Source organism: Microcaecilia unicolor, chromosome 13 (genome assembly GCF_901765095.1).
Source record: "Microcaecilia unicolor chromosome 13, aMicUni1.1, whole genome shotgun sequence".
Taxonomy (NCBI): Eukaryota; Metazoa; Chordata; class Amphibia; order Gymnophiona; family Siphonopidae; genus Microcaecilia; species Microcaecilia unicolor.
The window spans coordinates 91841186-91869058 of NC_044043.1; the positions used below are offsets into that span (position 1 = coordinate 91841186).

At 42.5% G+C, this 27873-nt stretch overlaps 1 protein-coding gene across 3 annotated transcripts in view; it reads right to left on the minus strand.

Moving 5' to 3' along the window:
* Positions 1 to 6381: 6381 nt before the first annotated feature.
* The window catches only part of UBXN10 (UBX domain protein 10), a 29826-nt gene continuing 8334 nt past the window's right edge, over positions 6382 to 27873 (minus strand). Inside the window, exons 2-3 of one of the 3 annotated variants that reach the window (XM_030185930.1) lie at positions 13916 to 14077; positions 6382 to 9314 (exon numbers count right to left, since the gene is read on the minus strand). In XM_030185930.1, coding sequence (XP_030041790.1) covers positions 8457 to 9299 — 843 coding nt within the window. In that variant the 5' untranslated portion in view covers positions 9300 to 9314; positions 13916 to 14077 and the 3' untranslated portion in view covers positions 6382 to 8456. Of the gene's footprint in view, positions 9315 to 13841; positions 14078 to 27873 lie in introns of all 3 variants that reach the window. The other 2 variants (XM_030185928.1, XM_030185929.1) reach the window with 2 other exon arrangements.

The window sequence follows — 27873 nt, forward strand, 5'->3', positions numbered from 1 at the left end:
TTACATTTTTCCCTCTTGAAGGGAAAGTAGAGCTTGCTTTTCTGTAATCTTGAGCATTCTTTTGCTTTGTTTAAAATAATAACTATTTATTTATTTACAGCATTTATATCCCACAATTTCCCACCCATGGGCAGGCCCACATTATCTATCTGGAGTGGAGGAGTGGCCTAGTGGTTAGGGTGGTGGACTTTGGTCCTGAGGAACTGAGTTCAATTCCCACTTCAGGCACAGGCAGCTCCTTGTGATTCTGGGCAAGTCACTTAACCCTCCATTGCCCCATGTAAGCCGCATTGAGCCAGCCATGAGTGGGAAAGCGCAGGGTACAAATGTAACAAAAATAAAATAGATACTATTGGAGATTCTACATGGAATGTTGCTATTCCACTAGCAACATTCCATGTAGAAGGCTACACAGGCTTCTGTTTCTGTGAGTCTGACGCAGGACGTCAGACTCACAGAAGCAGAAGCCTGCGCGGCCACATTGGTGATCTGCAAGGGCCGACTTCTACATGGAATGTTGCTAGTGGAATAGCAACATTCCATGTAGAATCTCAAATAGTAGCAACAGTAGAGGAGTGGCCTAGTGGTTAGGGTGGTGGACTTTGGTCCTGAGGAACAGAGTTCGATTCCCATTTCACGCACAGGCAGCTCCTTGTGACTCTGGGCAAGTCACTTAACCCTCCATTGCCCCATGTAAGCCGCATTGAGCCTGCCATGAGTGGGAAAGCGCAGGGTACAAATGTAACAAAAATAAAATAGATACTATTGGAGATTCTACATGGAATGTTGCTACTATTGGAGATTCTACATGGAATGTTGCTATTCCACTAGCAACATTCCATGCAGAAGCCTGCACGGCCACATTGGTGATCTGCAAGGGCCGACTTCTGCATGGAATGTTGCTAGTGGAATAGCAACATTCCATGTAGAATCTCAAATAGTAGCAACAGTGGAGGAGTGGCCTAGTGGTTAGGGTGGTGGACTTTGGTCCTGAGGAACTGAGTTCGATTCCCACTTCAGGCACAGGCAGCTCCTTGTGACTCTGGGCAAGTCACGTAACCCTCCATTGCCCCATGTAAGCCGCATTGAGCCTGCCATGAGTGGGAAAGCGCGGGGTACAAATGTAACAAAAAAAAAAAATGCTAACCACCTTACTGAGTAAAGTAGATTGGCCATTTTGGGTTTTAAATGTTATCGTCAAGGTTTTCTGTATGTTAGGATTTGCTCTGTGGTTAACATTGTTGCTGCACAGCTTCAGCTTTTCTTTAGGAATACACACCTGGCATGTGTGGGCCTTAAGGCATCTTGTGGTGTGGTTTAATATGTAGAGGTGTTTCCCCAGCGTCTCTTCTTTTTCTTTCTTGCTATCTGAGAGCTCTATTTGGTGAAATGTCCTTTCCTTTTTAGTTTTCTTCCTTTTTTTTTGTTTTATGAAATATATGGTCTTTGTTTCAACATGCTTGTATTGAGGGTTTTTTTCTCTTGATTATAATGTTTAAGCATAATTTTTTTAAAAATCCCATTTCTATAACTTAATCCTTTTTTTTAGTAGAATGCCCAAAATGCAACGGTATAGTATAGAATGACATTGGGATCAAATTTGTCCCTGTTCCCGCCCCATCTGCAGAATCCTTGAACACTTATGATTTTATATTTAAATCTTTTTGTTAAAGTATAAAAAGAAATAATCTGCTGTGTAACTGTTGTGTTTAAATTACAAATAGAAAAAATATTGTCATCTACATCCATCAAACATAACAGTCCAGTTGATTAACAGGCTTCAAAGTAGAAAGCGAAACGGGGACAAAGTTTGTCCCCGTGTCATTCTCTACTGTATAGACCGGAACAGTCCAAAAGAGTAGGAATAATGAAAGTAGTAATGCTTTTTATAGTAGAGTGTTTGCTGTAAATTAACAGAAGAACTTGAGAAATGAAAAATCAGAATAGCATAAGGGTCATTTTTATTTCTATGTCATTTTATTATTTTTTTTTTTTATAGAACTGATGTGATTTTTTTTAACATATGTGCAATTTCACAAACACAGTAAGTTCAAACAGTGCAAAGACAGATGGGATTCTGTTTATCACAGTACTCAGTTACCATCTAGTCTGTGAAACTAAGAAAAAGAAGTAACTGAAGAGCTTCCGCAGCTGTTCCGGGCCCACAGTAAGTAATGAGTAGTGGGAGCAGTTTTAAAATGTCACATTTTTCTATTATCTTAGCACCATTTACCCACACAATAAAGCTGAGATCTTGGTATATCTGGTCTGATTCTATTTTATTTATTAGCTCCTTGACTTAAATATTTAAAATTTATTTTGTGCTTGATTTGTGAATTATTTTTTTCCCTTCCTGTACACAGAAAATATATATAACATAGTAGATGACGGCAGAAAAAGACCTGCAAGGTCCATCCAGTCTGCCCAACAAGATAACTCATATGTGCTGCTTTTTGTGTATACCCTACTTTGATTTGTACCTGTGCTCTTCAGGGCACCGTATAAGTCTGCCCAGCACTATCCCTGCCTCCCAACCACCAGCCCCACCTCCCACCACCGGCTCTGGCACAGACTGTATAAGTCTGCCCAGCACTATCCCCGCCTTCCAACCACCGGCTGTGGCACAGACTGTATAAGTCTGCCCAGCACTATCCTCACCTCCCAACCACCGGTTCTGGCACAGACCGTATAAGTCTGCCCAGCACTATCCCCGCCTCCCAACCACCGGTTCTGGCACAGACCGTATAAGTCTGCCTAGCACTATCCCCGCCTCCCAACCACTGGCTCTGGCACAGACCGTATAAGTCTGCCCAGCACTATCCTCACCTCCCAACCACCGGTTCTGGCACAGACCGTATAAGTCTGCCTAGCACTATCCCCGCCTCCCAACCACCGGCTCTGGCACAGACCGTATAAGTCTGCCCAGCACTATCCCCGCCTCCCACCACCGGCTCTGGCAGACCATATAAGTCTGCCCAGCACTATCCCTGCCTTCCAACCACCGGCTGTGGCACAGACTGTATAAGTCTGCCCAGCACTATCCTCACCTCCCAACCACCGGTTCTGGCACAGACCGTATAAGTCTGCCCAGTACTATCCCCGCCTCCCAACCACCGGTTCTGGCACAGACCGTATAAGTCTGCCCAGCACTATCCCCGCCTCCCACCACCGGCAGACCATATAAGTCTGCCCAGCACTATCCCTGCCTCCCACCACCGGCTCTGGCACAGACCGTATAAGTCTGCCCAGCACTAGCCCCGCCTCCCAACCACCAGCTCTGGCACAGAAAATATATTTAATCATCCTGCTCTTGAGCCCCCGTCTTTTTTTTTTTAAGCTGACATCAGCTGTCTCTGTAAAAATGGCTGGGAGTGTTCTGTAGTCCTCCTCCATTGGTGTGGTTTATTAAGTGTTTAAAGAAAGCAGCTTTAACTTGTAGCCAGGGTAAATATGAAAAATCACAGCAGATGCACGAAAGCAACATCACTTATGAGAGGGACATTGTCCTCAACTGACTGCATAGTGTCCTATCTTTAATATGCTACTAGTAGGGGAACTAATCTACAGCGGTTGGGGATTTTTTCCCATTTTATGCCTAATGCATCTTGTCTTATGACTAGGCTATGTAAGAGGGATTTGAAAGTGTTGTTATGGTCAGCTTGTACAGAAGAAGCAACAGCCACCACTATCCCTCTCACGGAGTCATGCTGTAATAACACACTCTTTACTCAGAATTCCGTTACACTGTACCCTATTTCTTGTATAGGATAACAATAAAGGAACCCTGTTCTTTGCTGAACTATATGCCTACACCAGAATCAACTGTCCAAGGTGCTTACTCATTGGGAGTACTTGTCCAGCACGTGGGACACTGAAATCATACCTGCTTTCCTACTATTCCAAAGAAATGAATGTCACTAAGCCGGATGATGTCCGAGCAAGGAAAAAAAAATACCATGACCTTTTGACTTTGAGACAATCCTATGCAAACCTTTTCTTAATGGTACAGATCATTAAGCGAGTGCTGTGGTTAACCTTGCAGTTGACTTAACTGTTTTGGAAGTCAAGTTTCAGTCCTAGCTTGACAGTTTAAATTGAAATATTGACAAGTGGCAGATTCAGATTCTATATTTGCCCTTCCCTGATTTGTACAGTAAGATCAGGCACTATGGACTATAGTAATGCACCCAACACAGCAAGCATATTTACAGTCCTGAAGCCAATGGAGCACAGGAAACAATACTCGTGGCCCACAGGTGCATTCTGTTGTAAGAGGGGGCCTAACGTTAGGATGTCTTCCTATGTTGCAAAGTAGTTTTTATACTGTGTATATTAAGGTTCAAATACTATATCTGTAGGGATGTTATGCTGCAACTGGCTTGCATATGGCGATTGGGTAGAATCTGACATTTAGCAAAAATAATTCCACCTAATTGTATGATAAGATATTCCAAACCTGACTGATTTCCTAAGGCTTCTTTTGGTTGGTACCTAAGAGAAAAAAAGCTTTGGTAATGCAAAGTTTCTCCTGTTTGAGGGTAATTTCTGTTGGGGAAAGTCCTCACCTTATTTTCTCATGAGAACCACCTGCACAGATTTACATCTGCTTATTTACGTGAGTGGCTTTTCTAAGAAAAAAAAATATGTATGTAATTGCAAGCCCCTTTCCAACCCTGTCCCTGGGAATGTTTCATCTTGCTGCAGGTAAAAGTTACACACGGTGGTATTCTAGGCATAGATTTTGTCATGCACACTGGGTTGTTTTTTTTTCTAAAAGTCCATTTCGCCAAGTAGGTTTTAGCCTTTCACAGGGTGATTTTCTCTTTCGTTATGTTGAAAATATCGCCATAAAAAGGAAAAGAACATGAGGAATACAAACAAGCTCCAATGTCATAAGCTCGGCCACCCTTGGTTTTTACCATGTTGCATCTATGTATTGAATGCACTTAATTAAAAAGTATCAGAGAGGCATTTTCAAAAAGACATCCTGCTCATAATGTCCAAAAAAACTGACCACCTCTCAGCCATTTTTGAACAGAAAAAAAACCATCAGGGTTTCCTGTGCAAAAATATGTGAGAATGTCCAAAATGAACAGGCATTTTCCAAAATAAAACACCCAAATTAAGAATGCCAAAAAACCTGGGCCATGGAAGTCTGTCTGCTCTGCAGGGACATCTCTGTGCCATTTTTGTAAATGCTGCTAAAGAAGCATCCTAGTGGTTAGTACAGTGGACTATAACAAATGGCACCCAGGTACAAATCCTATCTTAACAATCTTAGCCCCTTTATTATGCATTGTGAGCCCTCCAGGCACTGAACAAAACCTACTGTACACCACCACAATAGCCTTCCAGCCTCCTACTACTACTACTTAAAGGAGCTTACAATCTAAAGTGTCTTTTTTTTTTTTTGTTACATTTGTACCCTGCGCTTTCCCACTCATGGCAGGCTCAATGCGGCTTACATGGGGCAATGGAGGGTTAAGTGACTTGCCCAGAGTCACAAGGAGCTGCCTGTGCCTGAAGTGGGAATCGAACTCAGTTCCTCAGGACCAAAGTCCACCACCTTAACCACTAGGCCACTCCTCCACTGTTGCTACTATTTGAGATTCTACATGGAATTTTGCTATTCCATGTAGAAGTCGGCCCTTGCAGATCACCAATGTGGCCACGCAGGCTTCTGCTTCTGTGAGTCTGACATCCTGCACATACGTGCAGGACATCAGACTCACAGAAACAGAAGCCTGCGCAGCCTTCTACATGGAATGTTGCTAGTAGAATAGCAACATTCCATGTAGAATGTCCAATAGTAGCAACATTCCATGTAGAAGTCGGCCCTTGCAGATCACCAATGTGGCCGCGCAGGCTTCTACATGGAATGTTGCTAGTGGAATAGCAATATTCCATGAGGAATCTCCAATAGTAGCAACATTCCATGTAGAATCTCCAATAGTATCTATTTTATTTTTGTTACATTTGTACCCTGCGCTTTCCCACTCATGGCAGGCTCAATGCGGCTTACATGGGGCAATGGAGGGTTAAGTGACTTGCCCAGAGTCACAAGTAGCTGCCTGTGCCTGAAGTGGGAATTGAACTCAGTTCCTATGTACATGGGATTTGGACCTGGCTCCCACTGTTTACAGTCCACTGCATTGACCACTAGGATACGCCTGGGAGGTGCTTATTTTCAAAGTATAGAGACTTTCACAGAGATGTATTTTCAAAGCATTTTTACATGGAAACCTATGGAACTTTGTAAGTCTAAGTGCTTTAGTAACCTATGGAACTTTGTAATGAGACTCAGAGCCTGGTATCCCCTTTCAGTTTCACTTTATTTATTTTTATTTTAAGTATTTATATACCACCTAGACCTAAGCGATTTACAATTTTCTTTTTCAGGTACTTCTGGAGGAGGCTAGCATCAACTGGGGGATTAAGGAGGGGGTCATGCCTTAATCTCTCCAGGGGGTTAGCTGGTCATTCAGAGCACGTTTTTGATACTTGGACATGATTGAAACAGGTCTAAATCCACATATCCTTATTAGGCTTGGCCGTTGCTTCCTGTCCATTATCACTGAAAGACATCTTAAATTTGGGCCCGCCCATAATGTGCCCCCTTGCTATTTAGATGAACTGTGGTGAAAAACATCCTATTTTTGCTTTTTAAAAATCAGCATTTGGATGTTTTTAGCAGATGGACTTTTTTTTTTGGCCATTTTGAAATGTCCACGTGCTTCAAACATGAACGCCATAGGCTCAATTCATAACACAGACAACACTATGAGTGCACAGATGCAATGGTTATGACAGGGTTTGGTAGTAACCTAAATGTACACATGGATAGATCTGGGGAGCATGTCTGCAACTTGGCTAGAACTCTGCCCTTCAGTATTTCTGCCAAGCTGTTGGTGTCCTGAAGTTGGGCAATTAATGTTAAAAAAAAAAACACGATTTCCAAATACCACCTCTTGTATCTTGGTACAGTACATGTCCTTTTGATTTCTACAGGTGCTATACAGCAGCAGGGCTATCGTTCAGTCTCTGCACTGTTAATGGTAGAAATGTCAGCTCTTTACAGAGAGATAACCCAATGAAACAAATTTAACACCTACTGTCAAACATTTGGGCCTCATAGTATGTCACTGGACATAGTTACAGGACGAGGGAGGAGGGCCAGCAGTATGAGCAAAAAGAGGATGACAGATAAGAACATAAACAGGAACGTACACTTTGCTTCCTCCAGAATATTAGAAGGTACTTTAGTTTTCATTAGTGAAGCTTTGTCTTCTCATCTTGTGCAATGGAACACATTAATCAGGGTATTTATTGTGGTCGTACTCACCTCATATCTCTTGCTGCCGCCTCCTCCTCTCTGGCTACCTTTTGGACATCAGCCCTCAAAACCTTTCCATCTGCCTCCTGGGCCTAATTCTGTATAGGATACTTTACTTGTCTGGAGACATACCCACAGAATATGGCCTGCAAGACTACATGTCTTCACCTGACACCTGATCTCTGTATTAACTCTGCAGGTTCGGAGAGAAACTAGAAGCCTTAGGAGAAGCAGCCATGAGGCCCCCTGATCAACAGAATGCAAGAGGATTTCTTATTAGCAAATCACTCAAATACCATCGAGGGTTAAAAAGTTACAGCTATGCTACACTTTATTGGCCTGAGATCACTTCTAAACTCAAAAGTTTTTTGCAAATGGTGTGCCACTCAAACATTTATCACAAGACCTCTGATTTGCAAAACATAAACTTGATAAATCCTTAAAGGTTTTCACATCTTTCCACCAGTAAGGATATCGTACATCAGCACTTAACCTGTTACCTGTTTGTTACTCTGTGTTAAATACACCACAAGGAAACTGAATGGAGATCTGTAAGTGGAATTATGCTTTTTTAGAAGTTTAAAGTGGGGGAAGGAAGGGTGTGAAGACAGTAACAGGCAATACTGAAGAGACAGAGCAATACCCAGCATTGTTCTTAGGGCCTGCCTCTGTTAATCTGTGCAAAAATAATTTCTGATAATGAACAGATTCCCATTTTCAGTGTTTCCAAATGGCTTTCCTGAACCATAAAATCTTAAGACTGTTTTTCATATGAACTGCTAGTAGGATTTTGTGTGTGTAGGTCAGATGGTATGACTTTGGATCATATGACAGAGAAACAAAGCCTGTGTGCATGTCTCTTTGTTTGTGGGCATGTGTGTATACAGATGTACTTCCTTGGTATTTAATCTTTAAGCACACTCTTTCTTTCCATAGACTAGTCTCTCATCAGAACATCTCACTGGAAGGCAGCAGGGCTAAGAACGGTAGGGTCTGCTGTGTTTAGAAGTCAGTTGTGTTCTTACGATCTCATATTACAAAAAGAAAACTTCCATGGCATCCAGTAGAGTTCTCCTGTAGAGACACCAGAAATCTGCAGTGTGTCATGGCCCAATCCAAACACTCAGTCTCTCTCTGCTTGCAGGATACACAGCACAGACTTGTTGGAAATCCCACACTCCTGCAGAGACATAGTCAGGTCAAAGAAGCTCCTCCGTGGTACCTCCACGGTTTCAATGATGCAGTCCTTATACTGGCAGGTGGTCTTGTTCTCTGCAACCATAAGGACCGTTTGAAGGCTGTCTCTAGGCCTGAAGTAGTGTTCAAATCTCTCACCCGAGGGAGACCTGACAGCGAGCAGCAGTCTCGGTTCTTCTGATGGCTCCTCTAAATTTAAATGCATACCATCTGCTGTAAGAAGTGGCTTCTCAGAAATCAGACCCTGACTTTTGGAATGAGCACCCTTGGTCCCTTTGCCTTCTGACTTTGCACTGGCTGGTCTGTTGCCTTTACACACAGGTTTGAAGTGCTGGTCATCTGCTTTCTTGGTCAGTTTCAAGGTGCTGAACTGCTCAGTTATTTTCTCACCAATACTGCCTCTTGAACCCTTTTTTTCTATGGAAGGCAACACCCTATATTTATTCAGGGATGAGGAGGGCCTAGAAGGCACCTGATTTAGGAGCTCTGGAATTTCAGCCTGACTCTTGCAGACTCCCGTAAGTGGCTGTCTTGTGGCTGAAGCAGAGGTTCGTAGACTGCTTGCCACATCATAAGAAACCGCTGGCTGAGGAGGGGATGGCACTTGGTATGAATAGGCCTCCACGTTGTGGGAGTAGCTCAGATTTGATCGGGTGCGTCCTTTCGCAGATTTCGGCCTTGTGACATGCATGCTGACTGTGTCTGGCTGCCAAGCAAAGGACTCTATGCTCCCTGAAGTAGTGATGTGGTCAGGAGGTGCTGCTGCCATTGTTTCTCAAGATGCCTAACAGAAAAGCAAAAAAAATGAAATAAACAGATTAAAATATCTATGTGCTGATATGCAGCTTTTTGCAGTTATTCAATAGAGGCTGGACTGGGGTGTTAGGTAATGTAATGGCTTGAGAGAGTAATTTAAGAGTTCACAGGGTTTTTTGGTTTTTTTGACACTCAGTGATACCTAGTACTGGCATGTTTTCTATTGCTTCCTAAAACTGATGTATGGTCCAGAGATTCCAATTTACCCAGTCCCATTAGGGAGACTTTTTGATCAGTCTTGATTTTAAACTTACACTCCAAAACAGTGGAATTTATAGTCCCTGCTTCTACCCATTGAAATCCATACTGCTGGTAAAAAAGCACCATGACTGGTCTAAAATTTCCCTCTTGGAATTGGGTAACTTGGCAGCTTTGATGGTCCCCGAGTATTTAATGAAAAATCTCAAGCTCTAAAACCCTAAACACATACATAAAGAGCTCCCCCCTCCCCCATGGAAGAAACTGTTTTCAACCACAGGAGAACGTGAAGGTGCATGCTGCAGTTCTTGCAAAACAGGGAAAATGTGGGACGACAAAGGCAGAAAAGCACTGTGCAATTTTGGTTGAGGTATCTGAATGTACAGCATCTCTCAACTTTGTATTTTACACAGTACAGGAGGAAATGCATTTACATAGTAACACAGTAGATGACAGCAGATTATGGTCCATCTCGTCTGCCCAACAAAATAAACTCATAGTATAAGGTATAATGTAATACTACATATGTATACTTCTTCTTGATTTGTCCTTGCTGTATTCAGGGCAGAGACTGTAGAAGTCTGCCCAGCACTGGCCTTGTTCGTCAGTTACTGAAGTTGAATCTGTTCAACCATAATCAGGGCACAGACTGTAGAATCTGCCCAGCACCGCCTTTGCTTCCCAAAGACTGGTGTTGCCATCTAATTACCACTAAGCTTGTTTGGCTTCATTCCTTCTATACAGGACTTCTTTAAGTTTATCCGATACATTTTTAAATTCTTTTATCATTTTCATCTCCACCACCTCCCACAGGAGGGCATTCCAGGTATCTACTACCTTCTCCATGAAGAAGTATTTCCTGATATTGTTCCTGAGTCGGCCCCCCTGCAACCTCAATTTATGTCCTCTAGTTTTTTCCTGTTTCCGGGAAATTAATACCTTTCAAATATTTGAATGTCTGTATCATATCTCCTGTCTCTCCTTCCCTCCAGGGTATACATGTTCAGGTCCTCGAGTCTCTTCTCAAACGTCTTGCAACGCAAACCCCATACCATTTTTGTTGCTTTTCTCTGAATCGTTTCAAATCTTTTTTATATCCTTAGCAAGATACAGCCTCCAAAACTGAACACAACACTCCAGGTGGAGCCATTTCTGTTCCTATTTCTCCAGTCTTATACTGAAGGCAGAGTTCAGCTTCTTGGAGTTTCTAGTTCAGTTCTAGGGGATGGAACTCCTCCCATATGGGGAAAGGCTAAGGAGGTAAGGGCTCTTCAGCTTGCAAAAGAGACAGCTGAGAGGGGATATGATTGAGGTCTACAAAATCCTGAGTGGTGTAGAACAGGTAAAAGTGAACTGATTTTTGACTCTTTCAAAAAGTACAAAGACCAGGGGACACTCAATGAAATTACACGGAAATACTTTTAAAACAAATAGGAAGAAATATTTTTTCACCCAAAGAATAGTTAAGCTCTGAAAATCATTGCCGGAGGATGTGGTAACAGCGGTTAGCATATCTGGGTTTTTAAAAAGGTTTGGACAAGTTTCTAGATGAAAAGTCTATGTTACTGAGATGGACATGGGGGAAGCCACTGCTTGCTCCAGGATTTGTAGAATGGAAATGTTGCTACTCTTTAGGGTTCTGCATAGAATGTTGATAATCCATGTTTAATATGGATTGTTTGTGTGTACTTGCTTCTGTTTTATCCTTTTCTATAATATTGGCGTTCCTTTCCTTGATGCTTGTTTTATTTTATGATTTGTAAACCGCTCAGGGGGTCATTCCAATGGGTGGTATATCAAAATTGAGATAAACTTGGAAACTAATTGGGTTTCTGCCAGGAACTTGTGACCTGGATTAGCCACTGTTGGCTATTCTTATGTTTTTATTTATTCTGTATTTGGTAAAGTCACGTCTATATTTTGCATATGTAACTGTGATGTGGTGTACATCCCATCACAAGGCAGTGGGAACCCCAACCCTAAACAAACAGGTAACATGACCAGATCCTACAAGACAACTTAGGCATACTCCCCACTAACACAGTTAAGGTGAACATTGGAACCCTGCTTGGGCAGTTGTAGCTAGACAGGGAAGGACTAACCTGTCCAGAAGTTGTTTGGATAATTCCCTGAGCACTGAAAGTGATAAAGCCCTCAGAAACTGAATACAATTTGCATAGGCGGACGAACTATGGAGGATACTTGGCCTACACCCTTGGATAGGTGGTGGATGGTTGCTGGATATTTGGCCTACACCCTTTGATAGGCAGCAACTTCACAATGTATGGCAGTGGTAGGATCTTGCTGACCCTGCCTGGAGACAGAGACCTGGCACTGAATATATTTCCCCTTGGGGAAGGTGCTCCTATCCAACAATATCAGGTAAAGGGTACCTTGGCTGGGGGAGTGTGCTCAAGGGGTTTCTTTTGTGAAAAAGGGGAGCAAAGAGTCCTTGTGTTAGGTGCTGCACTTGGGCCTGTCTTTCTCTTCCACAGGACTATGGCATCCAAAGTGGTCCTCAAGTGAATGGAGGAGCAGATGCAGGTGCAGCTGGAAGTCATGGAGTGCCGGTTCTCCCAGGCAATGGAGCACCAGTGACAGCAGCAACAGCCTATACTACAGCTAATGGAGGCACAGACAAACAAGCTATAATGGTTGGCAGATGGACTGCATAAGACGGGGGCGCCACAGGATTCAGAGGCAGACAAACTGAGAAATTTGGGATTGTCCACAAGAGCCAAGACTACTACTACTACTTATCATTTCTATAGCACTACTAGACGTATGCAGTGCTGTACAATTGAACATGAAGAGACAGTCCCTACTTGACAGAGCTTACAATCTAATTAGGACAGACAAACAGGACCAATAAGAGATAAGGGAATTACTAAGGTGGGGATGATAAAATAAGGGTACTGAACAAGTGAGTAATGGTTAGGAGTTAAAAGGTGGGCTTTTGGCCTAGATTTGAAGACGTTCAGAGATGGAGCTTGAAGTCTATTCCAGTCATGGTGCAGCAAGATAAAAGGAACGGAGTCTGGAGTTAGCGGTGGAGAAGGTTGCAGATAAGAGAGATTTAGCCAGTGAACGGAGATCCGGGGGGGGGGGGGGGTGTAGGGAGAGATGAGAGGTACTGGGGAGCTGCAGAGTGAATGCATTTATAAGTCAATAACAGGAGTTTGAACTGTATGTGGAAACGGATAGGAAGCCAGTGAAGTGACTTGAGGAAAGGGCTAATATGAATATAGCGACACTGGTGGAATATAAGTCATGCAGCAGAATTTTGAACAGATTGAAGAGGAGAGAGATGGCTAAGTGGGAGACCTGTGAGAAGAAAGTTGCAATAGTCTAAGCGAGTGTGGATAAGAGTGTGGATAAGAGTTCTGGTAGTGTGCTCAGAAAGGAAAGGGCGAATTTTGGTGATATTATACAGAAAGAAACAACAGGTTTTAGCAGTCTGCTGAATATGTACAGAGAGGAGTCGAAGATGACCCCAAGGTTACGATCTGATGAGACAGGAAGGATGAGAGTGTTATCCACAGAAATAGAGAATGGGGGAAGAGGAAAGCTGGGTTTAGGAGGAAAAAAATAAGAAGCTCAGTCTTTGTCATGTTTAGTTTCAGATGGCGGTGAGACATCCAGGCAGCAATATCAGACAGGCAGGCTGATACTTTGGCCTGGATTCCTGCTGAGATTTCTGATGTGGAGAGGTAGATCTGGGAGTCATCAGCGTAAAGATGATACTGAAAACCATGGGATGAGATCAGAGTACCAAGGGAAGAAGTATAGGTGGAGAAAAGAAGAGGTCCTAGGCCAGATCCCTGAGGTACACCAACTGACAGTGGAATAGAAGTGGATGAGGATCCACCAGAGTATACACTTAAAGTACGATGGGAGAGATAAGAAGAAGACCTCCTACCTTTATTCATCCACATAGGTTTGTACAAACAAACCTATGTGTTCAGACAGACAGATGGATGGGCTCTCGCTAACAAGAGTTATGGCATAAGTGGAACATGCCTAAAAGATATAAACCACATCAAAAGACAAAACTATAAAAATAACAAAATCAAATACAGTTCATATATCATACATCTATCAAAAAAAATTAAAAATCTCTCTCTAATAAAGTCCACTGAGCTTGACTGTTTCAGGCCATTTGTTATTATAAATATTATGATAAAACATAATACAGTATAGCTTTTCTGCCACTCTATTAGTTATATTACTTCCTATGATAGTATTTATTTAGCCAATCTACTGTTTTACTGTAAGGTTTCAGAAATGAAGAGATTACCTGCGACATCCCATATAGGATCAGTTGACAAATCCTGCTCACTTATCAGAGGCGAGATGTGAAATGCGAATTACCTTTTGATCAGAGGAAGCTGCAGATATCAGTGGAACAGGGTGGAAACTATGTCCAAGGATGGGAATTAGTTTAAAAGGCAGGGGTGAGGAAATATCGGATGGTATTAACGGAGGACCATTCTTTTAAAGCCATAGCAAGGACAGGAATTATTCTTACGATTCCTGAAAATATGAACAACAGTAATTTGAGAATTTAATTGTAATGCAACAATTACTACTATTACTACTACTTACCATTTCTATAGCGCTACTAGACATATGCAGCACTGTACACTAAAAATGTAAGAGACAGTCCCTGTTTGACAGAGCTTACAATCAAGACAGACAAACAGGACAAATAAGGGAGTGGAGGAGTGGCCTAGTGGTTAGGGTGGTGGACTTTGGTCCTGGGGAACTGAGGAACTGAGTTTGATTCCCACTTCAGGCACAGGCAGCTCCTTGTGACTCTGGGCAAGTCACTTAACCCTCCATTGCCTGCCGCATTGAGCCTGCCGTGAGTGGGAAAGCGCAGGGTACAAATGTAACAAAATAGATACTATTGGAGATTCTACATGGAACGTTGCTACTATTGGAGATTCTACATGGAATGTTGCTATTCCACTAGCAACATTCCATGTAGAAGGCTACGCAGGCTTCTGTTTCTGTGAGTCTGATGTCCCGCACGTACGTGCAGGACGTCAGACTCACAGAAGCAGAAGCCTGCGCGGCCACATTGGTGATCTGCAAGGGCCGACTTCTACATGGAATGTTGCTAGTGGAATAGCAACATTCCATGTAGAATCTCAAATAGTAGCAACAGTGGAGGAGTGGCCTAGTGGTTAGGGTGGTGGACTTTGGTCCTGAGGAACTGAGTTTGATTCCCACTTCAGGCACAGGCAGCTCCTTGTGACTCTGAGCAAGTCACTTAACCCTCCATTGCCTCATGTAAGCCGCGTTGAGCCTGCCATGAGTGGGAAAGCGCGGGGTACAAATGTAACAAAAAAAAAACTGAGCTGAGACATATCTCTCTCAGCATCCAGTCCGGCTGCTCAATACTTACATAGACAAGCAGTAAGGAGAAACTCAGAATAAGCACCACAACCTTAAAGAACTTGCTAACCTAACGCTAACCAGAGAACACGTGTGAACCTCTCTCATCCCTGTACAACTTGTAGAGAACAAGAGATATGCAGCAAAAACCATGCAAGGTAACAGTTGTTATTTGACCTATTACTTCGCACCAATTAATCTCGGAAACCTCAGGCAGGACTCTGGAATAGTGGGAAGGACTAATGGAAAGAAAATCAGGTGACCTAATTTCTCATTCTATTCCATAGCTTCCCATTATTCCAGAACCTGTGGGATGTTCAAAAGCAATCCCTAGAGTGAGTTGGATCCTGGCACCACCGCCCTGCGGACCGAAGCCCCAAAACTGGCTTCCAAGTGTGCCACAACATCCACCCTGTAGTGCTTGGCAAAAGGTATGCAACATCGACCACGTCGCCACCTTGCAAATATCTGACAGAGACAATAAGGTAGTCTCTGCCCAGGATGTCGCTGTACGCCACGTAGAATAAGCCCACAAGGCTTGAGGAGCCTGATTCCCTGCTAGCAAATAAGCTGATCATCTAGCAATTGTGGACTTGGAAGCCATGTGTAAAGGAACACTCACCAAATCTCTAGGAACAAGTTCTGACTCACCACTCAGGCCCAGGGTATACTAGTCGCAGCAGAGTCAACCCCATCCAACAATGAGTTAGCTGCATAAGTAGGCAAAGCTACTGTAATGCGTTTTCTCCTTTTTTGGTTGGTTGGTTGTTAACTCTGTGAGAAAGGAAGAAGAAGAAAGTGGCTGGATAGGGGTGGGGGGAAGGAACCACCAAGTATACCCCCTAAAGCCAGCAGAGCTTAGCCTAAGCACCCCCAGGCTCAACTGAACCGGGAAACCCAGAACAGGAGCCACAACACAAATAAAACCAGGAGCTTGCAACAGACTGTCCACTGACTGCTGGAGATAGAGACATAGGACTAGATTCTATATATGGCGTCTGAAAAATTGGCGCCAAAAATATTTCCACCTAGGCATATTCTGTAAATTGTGCCTAAATTTAGGCACAGTTTATAGAATACGCCTAGTAGCCACACCTGCACCAAACTCTAGGTGCATCCATTTATGTCAAGTAAAACGGTGTAAATACCAGCACCTAAGTTAGGCGCAGAGATGTGTTCTATAACCGTATGCATAGATTTTCAGAATGCCCCCAGTCTGCCCATTCTATGTCCATGCCCCTTTTTGGCAGAACACATCAGAATTTGCACGCACCATTTTATAGAATTTGCCTAGCAAGTTGAGTGCGTATATTCTAATTAGTGCTAATTAGTATCAATACTTGCTTAAGTGGCAATTATCAACACTGACTGGCTTGTTAAGTAATTAAATTGTGAACAAATCCAGAATATTACCGGATGTGCGCATGCAATAATTGCGCTACGCAGAATCCAGGGTTTACTGACTAACCAATCCTACAAGACAGAGTTCAGTGTTCTACCTCCACCTGCTGGTAGATGGTCACAACCCACAAGTCTCTGGACTCATCTGCTGCAGGTGCTAAGGAACTGTATATAAAATGTAAACTGCTTTGATTGTAATCACAGAAAGGCAGTACATCAAATACTATCCCCTTTCTCCTTTCCATGGCATTGAATATCCAGGGTTAATTCAGTCCGCAACTGGGTGCGGCTTACCAACTGCTTACCGCTAGCACATCAACAGATTTGAATGGCCACCAGAAATTTTACATCTTCCATCTCTAAACTCAATTAATTTTTTTAGACAGTTATAATCATCTCTGCCCTATCAGGTCGCCTCTGTTTGGAACTCTTTACCTTCCGCTGTGCGCTTCCAAAGGGAATATCATAGTTTTTGTAAGCAACTTACATTTTTTTTTATTTAAGAAATATGTGGGATGACTGTTATATTCTATGACTAGTTTAGTTTATCCCAGACAAATTGTTCTGTAAAGGCTATTGTGGAATATAAGACTGCTTGCAATGTAATGTAAAGGAGTGAGATTTCTGGCATTATAACAATGAACATTAAATGAGCTGGACCACATCTAGTAAACCTCCGAAGTTCTCTCTATCTCCACCTGCTGGTAGAGGGACATAACCCACAAGTCTCTGGATTGATTTGTGAGACGCAATGGAAATCTTTATTGAGCTGTGAATAAAGACAGCAGTCAAAAATTGTATGGTAGCACAAAAAACGTGCTCATGTCTGAGTAGTTTCTGCTTACCCTGTCAATAAAGTCAAAAGAAGATTTACCCCATAAAATGGAACTAAACGTGCATAACCAATCAGCATAAGATAAGCTTTAGCTAAAGAGGTGGAGATTATGTTGCAGATTTATTGTGATTTATGAAATATTTTTATTAATATGAGGCCCTATAGCAAGAAACAATTTAAAAGAGCAGTTTTAAAAATAAAGCTTTTCTGAAGAAAATACATTAATTCCCAGCACCTGTAAACAATATAGTACAATTCATATCAGATTGGTTCACTTCTAAAAAATTGATTTGAAAACTTCTGAATACCCAAAAAGAGATCCAAAAGAGAAAAGAGGAAGGGTTTGTTTCCCTTGAAGTTATGGAAACTAAAACAATGCATTCTGATTCCTATATTAAATAAATAATCTTTAGCAAAGTTAACAAGAAACTTCGTGCACTGACATGCCTCAGCATGCTTCTCAAAAGAACCTTTTCAATTCAAGCTATTCATTTCCATGACTCCCTCTTGAATCAGAGACAGTAAATATAAAAGAGAATTACAATACTGAGAAATGCAATCTGGGTATAGCTCACAATAAGTTATCCCAGGAAACTGGATAAATACATACAGCAGAACTGAGAATCAAGTATATTGAAACAGAAATACTAGACCTTTCACCTTTGCCTGTTTAGATCCGATATAGATTAGTGGTGCCTGAAAGTCATTTCTCAGTAGATATGCTTATGATGCTCAGGGGGAAATTATTAATGTGGGCTACTGTTAAGACGTTATTTTACCAGTAACTCACGCTATTTTAGAACAGGTTCCATTTTATACAGTGTGACCTAGTTACTAATAACTGGGGTTTACAGTAAAATAAGGTAAAATTATGTCTTACCTGATAATTTTCTTTCCATTAGTCCCATCAGATCATTCCAGAGGCTTGAGGTGCTTTCTGGCACATTTGGGCTACACCTGGTGGTAATGTAATGTAAGCCAGTGCAGAAGATCACAACAAAGCATTCGAGCAGATGAACTGGTGGGTTGTTGTGCGCCTCGGTGAGGGAGGGAACATGTTTTCTCCCCAAAACTTGCCAAGTACCTTCTCGTGGTGACCTCTGTACTAAATCTCAGTAAGGCAATACTGCTATATGTCACAAAATGCCTAGCCACCTGCCTGGGGTTACCCCACAGTCAATTAGAGGGTTTATCCCCAGCACAGCTCTGGTCCGCCTGAACCTGCCGTTGGACCCTACACTAGCACCCTCCTCCCACTGACTGGGTCACAGCCACCTCTGGGCGAGTCTCCCGCTCTCAAATTATCCCCAGTGATTTCTAGGTTACTAGGACCATACTCCAGTAGTCCCACAGTTCCCAGAAAGCACTGACAGACCCAACACACAAACCACCAGGATTCGTTATCAGTCCAGACAGGCAGAACGAACAAACAATTGTGTTTATTCTTAGAATTTGGAACAGTGGACAAAAATGTGCAATTGGCAAACAATAACAGGTAACTGAAATATGGATCAATTAGAAAACTAACTAAAACATTTGCGTACTGTCTAAACAGTACCTAGGATGATCAGGACATATAATTGTTCACAGAGCCTTAGCAAAAAGGTTTGTCTTTTTCTTCTTCCTGGCTAAGACTGACGCAACAGTCAGTACTACTGGGTAATTTCAAACTCCAGGCCAATCAGAGCCCAGTGAACAAGTTTTAAACGTATACTGCTACTTGCTTCCTGCTTGTGTTAAAGAAAAAGAGCACTCAGTTCCCTATAACAGCTTTAAGCATAAACATGCACCATCTACTGGCCAAATAGGAGAAATACACTTTAGACATAACTAAAGCAGGGAAATATCCAAAACACTTTACAGGCTTAAAACACACTGGTTTTTTCACACTATATAAATATGGTAGGAAGGAAATGGAAAAACACATACTGGCCGCACATCACCTAGGATAAAAATGTGTTCACCTCTGGCTTATGCACTAGGGCTAATGACTGTGGTAGTGATAGTGAAAATCCTTCAGAAGAAACATCCCTGATGCAGCCATAGACCATGGTGAACTTGTTCATGGACCAACTCCAGCAAGATGAAAAACTTAAGATTATTAAAAAAAACCATTATGTGGACTCCTGAAGACAAAAAGGAGATAATGTACTGCTACTATTATGCTACCTGGCTTAGGAGTGAGGTTCATTCCTGTCATGGTATGCTTAAAACTAACCCATTAGTAACAACAAAAAATATATACACATACATACATACAACTGACCCATCCACCATGGCCAACTGTTGTCTTCCTCCTCAACATTCTACATCATTGGCAGAGGAGTACACAAGATTCCTTATTTAGCTCACACCCAGTATCTCTCCCATGTCTAAATACCAAACCTATCAACCCCTAATTCTATAAATGTTGCTAAAAACTGTGCATGAACCTAATCTGCGTGTGCAATTGAACAAGGTAATTAGTGCAAATTGTCTTCTTAACAAGCAATTATTGGCACTAATTAAATTTAATTGGGATATACACCTGTAAATTTAGACACAAGTTCAAAAAGGGTCATGGGCGGAACAGGGGCTTCCTAACATTTATGCATATTGTTATAGAATGATGGGGGGGGATACGTGCCTAACATAAGCATGTGCATTTGCATCACATTTCAGTTGGTGCAAATGGTTGTGCCTAAAGTTAGGCTTGATCCCAGGGCATAAACGCTATTCTATAAACTGCACCTAAATTTAAACACGGCTTATAGAATAACACTTTTTTTTGGCACAGATTCTTTTTGGTGCCATATATAGAATTCAGTCCCAAAAGTCCAAACGGCTACCAACAGTAGCATGACCATTACCCAAACATCCAGGCTCCTAAGTCCCCCTGGCTCTTCCAGATGGTACTCCACTACAACTCAACTGGCAAGCGAGGCACACAGCCTGCCAGAAAGATCTGCCTAAGTGAGCAACTTACATTTCTACTAGGACATCTAGGGCAACCTGCCACAAAACTTCAAGGAACTACTTAATTCTATTATTACAACCTGCCGGACAGATCTGGCTGCATGGTCTCCTGTATTTTAGCTGGATTTGCATGTTGTAGATAACTGCCTACAGAACTAACGTCAAGGATTTGCACACTGATACAGCCAGCCAACAAAGATGGTTTTGTGGGTAACCACCACTAAGTGTTTCCATGCTTTGCTACGAGTGAACACAGCATCCAGGAAATGACAGAAATGCACTGATTGCTGGCTACTGCTCAAATGACAGAGGAGGAATAACAAACTGTGAGCCTGTATGCAGGAGTGACAGATCTTGGAGCTGCCAATGGAGGGGGTGGGAATAAGAAGACACAAAATGTGTGGGAAAATGATGGTCAGGGAGAGAGAAGTGTGTAACGGGTAGGGTACTTTAACAAGGGAAGAGTGGGAAGGAAGAGAGAAAGGGATACTGGACAAGGGACTTTAACATGGGGATGAAGGAAAGACAGAAAGGTACACTGGGAGCAAGTTCAAGAGGGATGGGCAAGCCCAAATCTTTGCACAAGCAATGTAGGAAGTTGTCTATGGTGCAACTTTGTGACCCATACCAAAAAATATACTGACAGAGATCCAGCTGCTACCTCACCTGCAACAGAAAGATGATTAGTGAAGGATCTGTGAGCAGGCAGTTTACAGGTCCTAAGGCTGTCCTGTTCCTCACACAGATTTCCTTATTTGAAGTAAGACCATGTAGGATGGGGGCAGGGTTTTCACAGGTCCTGCCACTAATCATCCTTCTATTGATGCCATGGGCTGGTCAGGAGGACCTGGGTAGGAGCACCCCATACCCTTCCAGGCTCTCTAATTCCATTTTGTCTAGAAGACTCCTTCCTTCTTCCCCCAGTGGTTGCTTATGAGTGCCAGAGCCCTGTTGAGTTGTTTGAGAAGGGCATTTTAAACATTTATGGGGTAATTTATAACAGGATGCCAATATAAGAAATCTATAAAAGCACCTATTTGAAGCTTACGCACCTTTACAAATTAGTCTCCTAGATCCAACCTCAATAGTGCACAAATGTTGATACACAAATTTATACCTGCTATAAAGTAGGTGTAAATTTGTGTCTGTACTCTATGGGTCAATTCAACAAAGTTTGTCTAAGTTAGGTACCTAAGTGTGGATTCTATAATAGCAAGTAAACATGTACTTACTGTTATAGAATACTAGTGTAAGTTGGCATTTATATGGCACTTATGCCATGTCTATGACAGGCGCAAACATGCATGCCTAAATGTAGCACCTTGTATTCTATATCTGGTGATGACACTTGGTGTCATCCAGGCTCAGACTTTTTTTTTAGGCAAGAAAATGAGCTTAAGTCAACCAGCAGTAATCCCCTGTTCAACTGATACCCAGAATGAACCGAGACAGGAGCTCACAAAGAAAAGCCAAGAAGGAGCTGCATAATCCATTTACCATCCTCTTGGAGACAGAGAAAAATACTGAATATTCTATGCTGCACGATACCCTTTAGAATGCAAATTAATTGGGACTACTTTTTCTCCGTCTCCTTCTTCTGGTAGATGGACGTAACCCATTCATTCTGGACTGGTCTGATCTGAACAAAAAGGAAAGTTATACTGCCCATGACCCTCCCATGTGAACGCCTCCTGTGCAGTTATGTGCTTGACATTTTAAGCACATACTCTATAGAACAGGGTCTTAACTCATATGTAAAACCATATGCACCATTTATAGAAATAGAGGTTATACTACTACTAATAATAACCACCATTTCTATAACGCTACTACACATACTCAGCACTGTACACATTATACGCAAGTACTTTCTCTGTCCCTAGAGAGTTCACAATCTAAGTTTTTGTACCTGGGGCCATGGAGTGTTAAGTGACTTGTCCAAGGTCAAAAGCAGCTGCAGTTGGAATTGAACCCAAGCAGCCAGGATCAAAGTACGTTGCACTAACCATTAGGCCAGTCCTCCACTATGTATGAAGATGAGTTATTTGTAACATATCTGCATACATCGCAACTAATTCTTTGTTCCACCCATTAACGCCCATAAAAGTAGGCAAACACTGTACTTTTTACAACAAAGTAAAACAGACTTTATACACAGAAAAGTCATTATAAAATTATCCCCTTACTGCAAGGTCACACTTAGCTATTCAATTTTTTGCAGAAAGGATCTTCTGTGCTCAGGTTGGTTACTGTTTCAGTCTAATAGGGCAATCCATGCATCTGCTACCCTTTGTGTTGTAACCATTTTTTAAAACAAAATAAAGCACTTATATGTCCAGTCCTGTCAAATGAGCACATTTCCTAAACAATAATTCAACTTTCAGAATAAAAATGTACCACCCAGCTGTCAATTTTGTATTGTTTAAGGCTTGCCCTAGGCAAAGGCAGTTGGCGTTATATGAAGAAAAATCAGTAAAGTGGTCAATTTAGATTTTCAAAATTTATTAGCACTTGATGTGAAAATGAGTAGCAAATTGCTCACTAATGCAAGCAAAAAGCTTTGCCAGCAGGACTCTCGTCCTACTCCAGTAAAAGAATTGTATAATTCTTTCCTACCTCCATCTCACAGACTATAAATCTGTGAGCAACTAGCCCTTTGGGCCTAAGAGATAAATAAAACATGCTCTTTTTAAAAATCCTGTATATCTCAGGTGAAGGTTTTTTTTTTTTTAATGCAGTTGATATTTTCTGCTTTTGAAACATTATGTCTTACCTTATAATTTCCTTTCCTTTAGTCGCAGCAGATGAATCCAGAGACTTGTGGGTTATGACCATCTACCAGCAGATGGAGATAGTTCAGTTCAGTGCTCTCTGTCTTATAAGACGGAATGCTCCTTGGCAGAAGGAAACAGAATCATAACATTTCTCCTTCCACACAGGGAACTGCAAACACCTAAACTGATTACAACAGTCCATCTAAAATGTAAAAATGCAGCAACATGGTCCAACCGAGAGAACTAACACATAGGAACCGCCAGAAAAAAACAGGGTGCGCCTCTGGCCTCTGAATTCATCTGCTGTGACTAAAGGAAAGAAAGTTATCAGGTAAGATATAACCCAGAGACTTATAAGATGTAGCAAAGCAGTCCTTAAATAGGGTGGGAAACTGAAGCTCCCATGGATAGTACCAATACTGCAAAAGATGCATCCGACTGAGAGGAGACATCCAAACGTAGTGTCTGGAGAAGGTATGCAAGGAAGACCATGTTGCCGCCCTATATATTTCCTCCAGTGAGAACAGATGGGCTTCCACCCAGGAAGTTGCGACAGATCAGGTTGAATGAACCCAGAATCCAGCCAGAAGTGGTTTACCTGCTAGTAAATACAGACAACGATAGCCTCCTTCACCCAGCATGCAATCGTGGCTTTGGAAGCTGCATTATCTTTTTGAGGTCCCGAACAAAGCACTAACAAATGATTTGACCAACGGAAGTCGTTGGTCGCTTCCAAATAATGCAGGAGTACACATAGAATGTCAAGCAAGTGGCAAGAAACAAAGATTGATTGAGATGAAAGGCAGAAACCACCTTAGGAAGAAAAGACGGAACTGTGTGCACTGTCAGCTCTTCAGGATAAATCTAGAGGATCTCGACAGGACAAAGCCTGGAGTTCCGAAACCCTGCTTGGGCTGATACCTGGATCTCTGATTAAAATTAGGTTGTCCCGGACGACAGCACCTGGTATCTTTAAAATGAGGGCGAGCCTGGACTGATCGGAAAGACCGTTTAGACTTGTCCTCAGGAAGACGCTAAGTCTTTGAGTCACCCAGATCTTTCACCAATTTCACTAAGACCTCACCAAACAACAGAATTGGCTGGTGTGATTGTGCTCTAGAACTGGCTGACATGGCTGCGCATTGGAGCTAACCAGTGTGGCTGAGAGTCAAAGATAAATGGTATAGCAGAATATGGCTGTTTGTAGCACTATGCACTATTGCTGGCAAGCTGCAGTGGGACTTGAACCAGCAACCTCTGGATCTCTGTGTTCACTACTCAGCTAATGGCTTTAACTGTTAAGCAATTCCTCTACATTGAAGTAGCTCTGTAATACCGCTAGCTGTCTAAAACAATGAAAAAGTGCAAAAGTGCAACAGAAGCATATACAGACACTATGACATACAGCTAGTGGTGCCGCTGATACAGTGGTGGTTGGAGCTGGTATGCAATTGTTTTGGCCTGTGTCATGGTACAATACCAGAGAGAAGAGCTGCTGTGGAAAACCAACACAGCTAACCTTTAGCACTGTAGCATAGTGTTAGCTGCCCCAGCCATGCAATGAACTGCTTGTGAAGGCAAGCAATATGGGAGAGTGAAATATGCCCCACTTGAAACAAAGCTGAATTCCACAGCTTCTAATATTATGCACAAAGCAGCCTTGAATCTGTGACCTTCAGGTTGAAAGTCAGCCACCTTCCAGAATAAACTATTCTGCTTCTCAAAGCACTGAGATACTGCACCTGGAGAAAATCCCAGCATGGCAGCACCGAGGTTCCTTGGTTACCATGGAGACCAGGAGAGACCTGGGAACACTGCACTAGCCTCAGAAAAAACTCCAGATGTTAAACTTCTCGCAGAAACATGGAGCCAATAGCACTAAGCTTGACTCTATACTAAACTCATTTGTAAAGATGCCGAAAAAAGGAAAACCTGTGTTACTGTATATTCCTTCCTATGCTAGGCCTGTTACTAAGGCCTACGCCTGACATTGCTATGTTTGGTTCTCACATGTTAGCCTACTAACTCCGCATCTTTTGTAACAATCAGTGCTTTCTCAGGAGCTGAGAACAGACACTTCACAGATGCACATTTGGCTGCAGGTGAGTATGCCTTGCATATAATATGGATATAACCTTGGGAGCTGCTGAAAGACTGAGGATATAGTGAGCCTAATGTTTCAGTCTTGGGGTGAGAGGACACAAGGGTATTGTTTTAGTTTGCACGCACTACTGGTAGCTAATTAGCCAATGGCCACTGAGTGTTCACGTGAACACACATCAGGAGAGATTGGTATAATACAGGAAAATCCATATATGGCACAGGCTAGTTTCTGATTTCTAGTTTGGAAGAAATCACATGATTTGGGAGAAATGAAACTTACATAAGTTATATATGTGATGTCTGGGACAGTGTTAGCTGAGCAGTCTTTGTTATATAGTGATTGCGTCTGGCGTTGCTGTCTGACAACCTGCTCCAGAGAGAGAACAATTATTTTGTATATTGGCTCTGTGAGATACCAATAAAGATAATTACTGGTTGTGCCTGAGTCTAAGTTTTCTCTCTTATTTTTCAGCCTAGCAGGCTGACGTGTTTCCCCTCCCTGTGGGGGCTAAGGGACTGGGAAAACACACTACCAATTGTTTAGTAGAGAGCTGTCTGGTTTTGCACATCAGCCAGCTTTGTATATATAACTTATTCCCTTACCTATTATCTACAGCTAGCATGTGTCTTCTTGGCCTTTTCAGGGACAAATTAACAGACAGGCTTGCTTGGCCTAAAATAATGGGCCATAAACTTTAAAAGTATCTTTTTGTTTTTACATAGACTCTGAACACAATGCAGAGACACACTTTCAGTGAAGGAAATATGAGTGATATTCAGGGAGATTTGAGGTTACAAAAAGCAAATGATGGATAATTGGAAAAAATACCAAAGAAGTACAATTATGTGAAGGTTAGAGTTGACGAATACCAGAAAGTAAGAGAGAAAATATAAGGCATTAATTGATTGGACAAAATTAAGCTTCAGTAGTCTGACGAGCACATCTTGTGGCAGTCAGATTTGTTAAGCTTCCAGGGAAATACACAGAAAGACCAGAGAGAGAGATTTTATTTTCCTTATACTGAAATTTAGACTGATATAAATAAGAATTCAATTTTCTGTAATACTGGGATAAAAAGAAACATTTATTGTAATCATTTACTCTAATAAATTTAAGCATTATTATAAAAGAGAAAACTAAACTCTGGAGTGTTTTTCCTTTGCCAGAAGGGCTTTCAGTCTCTTCTGAAGTTGTTTAGCTCCCCTTTAGAGGAAAGAGGGGGGGGGGGGGCTTTATACAATATAAATAGAGTTCTGGTAACAAAAAAGAAATTTCCACAAATGAAATGAGGGAAACTTTCAGGGTGTTTTTTAAATTAACTTCCCTCTGTCAAAAAAAAAATAAACTGATGGGACTCAAAGCTCTCTAAATGAAAGGTATATAAGACCCTGAGAACACAAAATGGGCCCTTTCAGAAGACCTAGCACACATGGAGGTGTATTTTCAAAGCACTTAGCCTTCCAAACTTCCATAGGTTTCTATGGAACTTTGGAAGGCTAAGTGCTTTGAAAATAAGCCCCATGGTGCACTGCTTGATGCTGTTTGCTGGCTCCTAGCCTAGGAACATGTAAAATCTTAACTCTCCACAGGCAGAACTGTCTTTTTTTTTGGTAACTGCTGACACCAACAAAGCCACTTTAGGCAAACACAGTTTTTCCAGCTCAGGTGTGGGAACGGGGTAAAGACGCAACATAGCCTTCACCACCCAAAGGGTAGCATCCGGGGTGACCCAATGAGCAGTGATGTTTTCCTGCATAGCCTCATGCACTGGAAAAGACTTAGGTGGTCTTTTAGTGCTCACCATTTTAGGATTAGCAGATGCAGGTGTAGCAGGATCAGAAGCAGAAAAATTAAGAATTTGGAGAGCCTTAGTTATGAAACACCTGCACCGCAGTGGGATCACTAAATTCCTCTGTAAATAGCTCCCCCCTCCTCCAAACCCTCCTACATCTGTGCAGAAAGGGACTGCCCTGAAACGTCTTCCTTAGAATGAGAGGAAGACAGAGGAGCAATAGACCCTACAGAATGAACTCGGGGGGGGGGGGGGGGGGGGGAGGTCAGAAGACCCCACCCCCAGAGTGACTGACATCTGTGTAAGGAGCTCCAAAGCAGTGCTGAGTAAAAGAGCAATCAGCAGCGCTTCTCCCAAATTGCACTGCTGTAAAACGGCTGCCGGATCAGTTTCAGTCCCATGAGGAGAATAAGCCCATATCTTTCTCACGCAGGAAACTAATGAGTCCTCTCCAAACACAGTCCCCTCTGCTAGAAGAGAGCCTGCACAGCCACCCGGATACTACCCCGATGCTGCTCTTCGCTTCTAGAGCAGGAGCAGCGTTTAAGAACTTTGGAAGCCATTACAAAGAAAACAAAATTAAAACCGCAACTGACCCAAAACTAAAAGAAAATTTAAAGATATACTCACCCTGGGATAGGGTTACCATATTTTGTCCCCCCAAAAGGAGGACACATGCCCCACCCCCTTTCACACCCCGCCCCCTTTCACACCCTCGCTCCACCCCCTGTCACATTTTCCCCTCCCCCATCACTCCCCCTCCCCTTACGACTGCCCTAGTGGTCTAGTGACCTCTTTGGGGAAGGAAAGAGCCCCCTCTTTCCAGCCCAGAGCGCTGCCCTGCATGCATCCTTCCTATTGGTGATCTCGGCGCCGATTCAAATTGGCCGCCGAGAGTTGAAGTCTCGCGAGGTCACTTCAACTCTCGGTGGCCATTTTGAATTGGCGCCGATTTCACGAACAGGAAGGATGCATGCAGGACAGCACTCCGGGCAGGAAAGAGGGGGCTCTTTCCTACCCCGAAGGCGGAAGAGGTCACTAGACCACCAGGGCAGTAGTAAGTAAGGG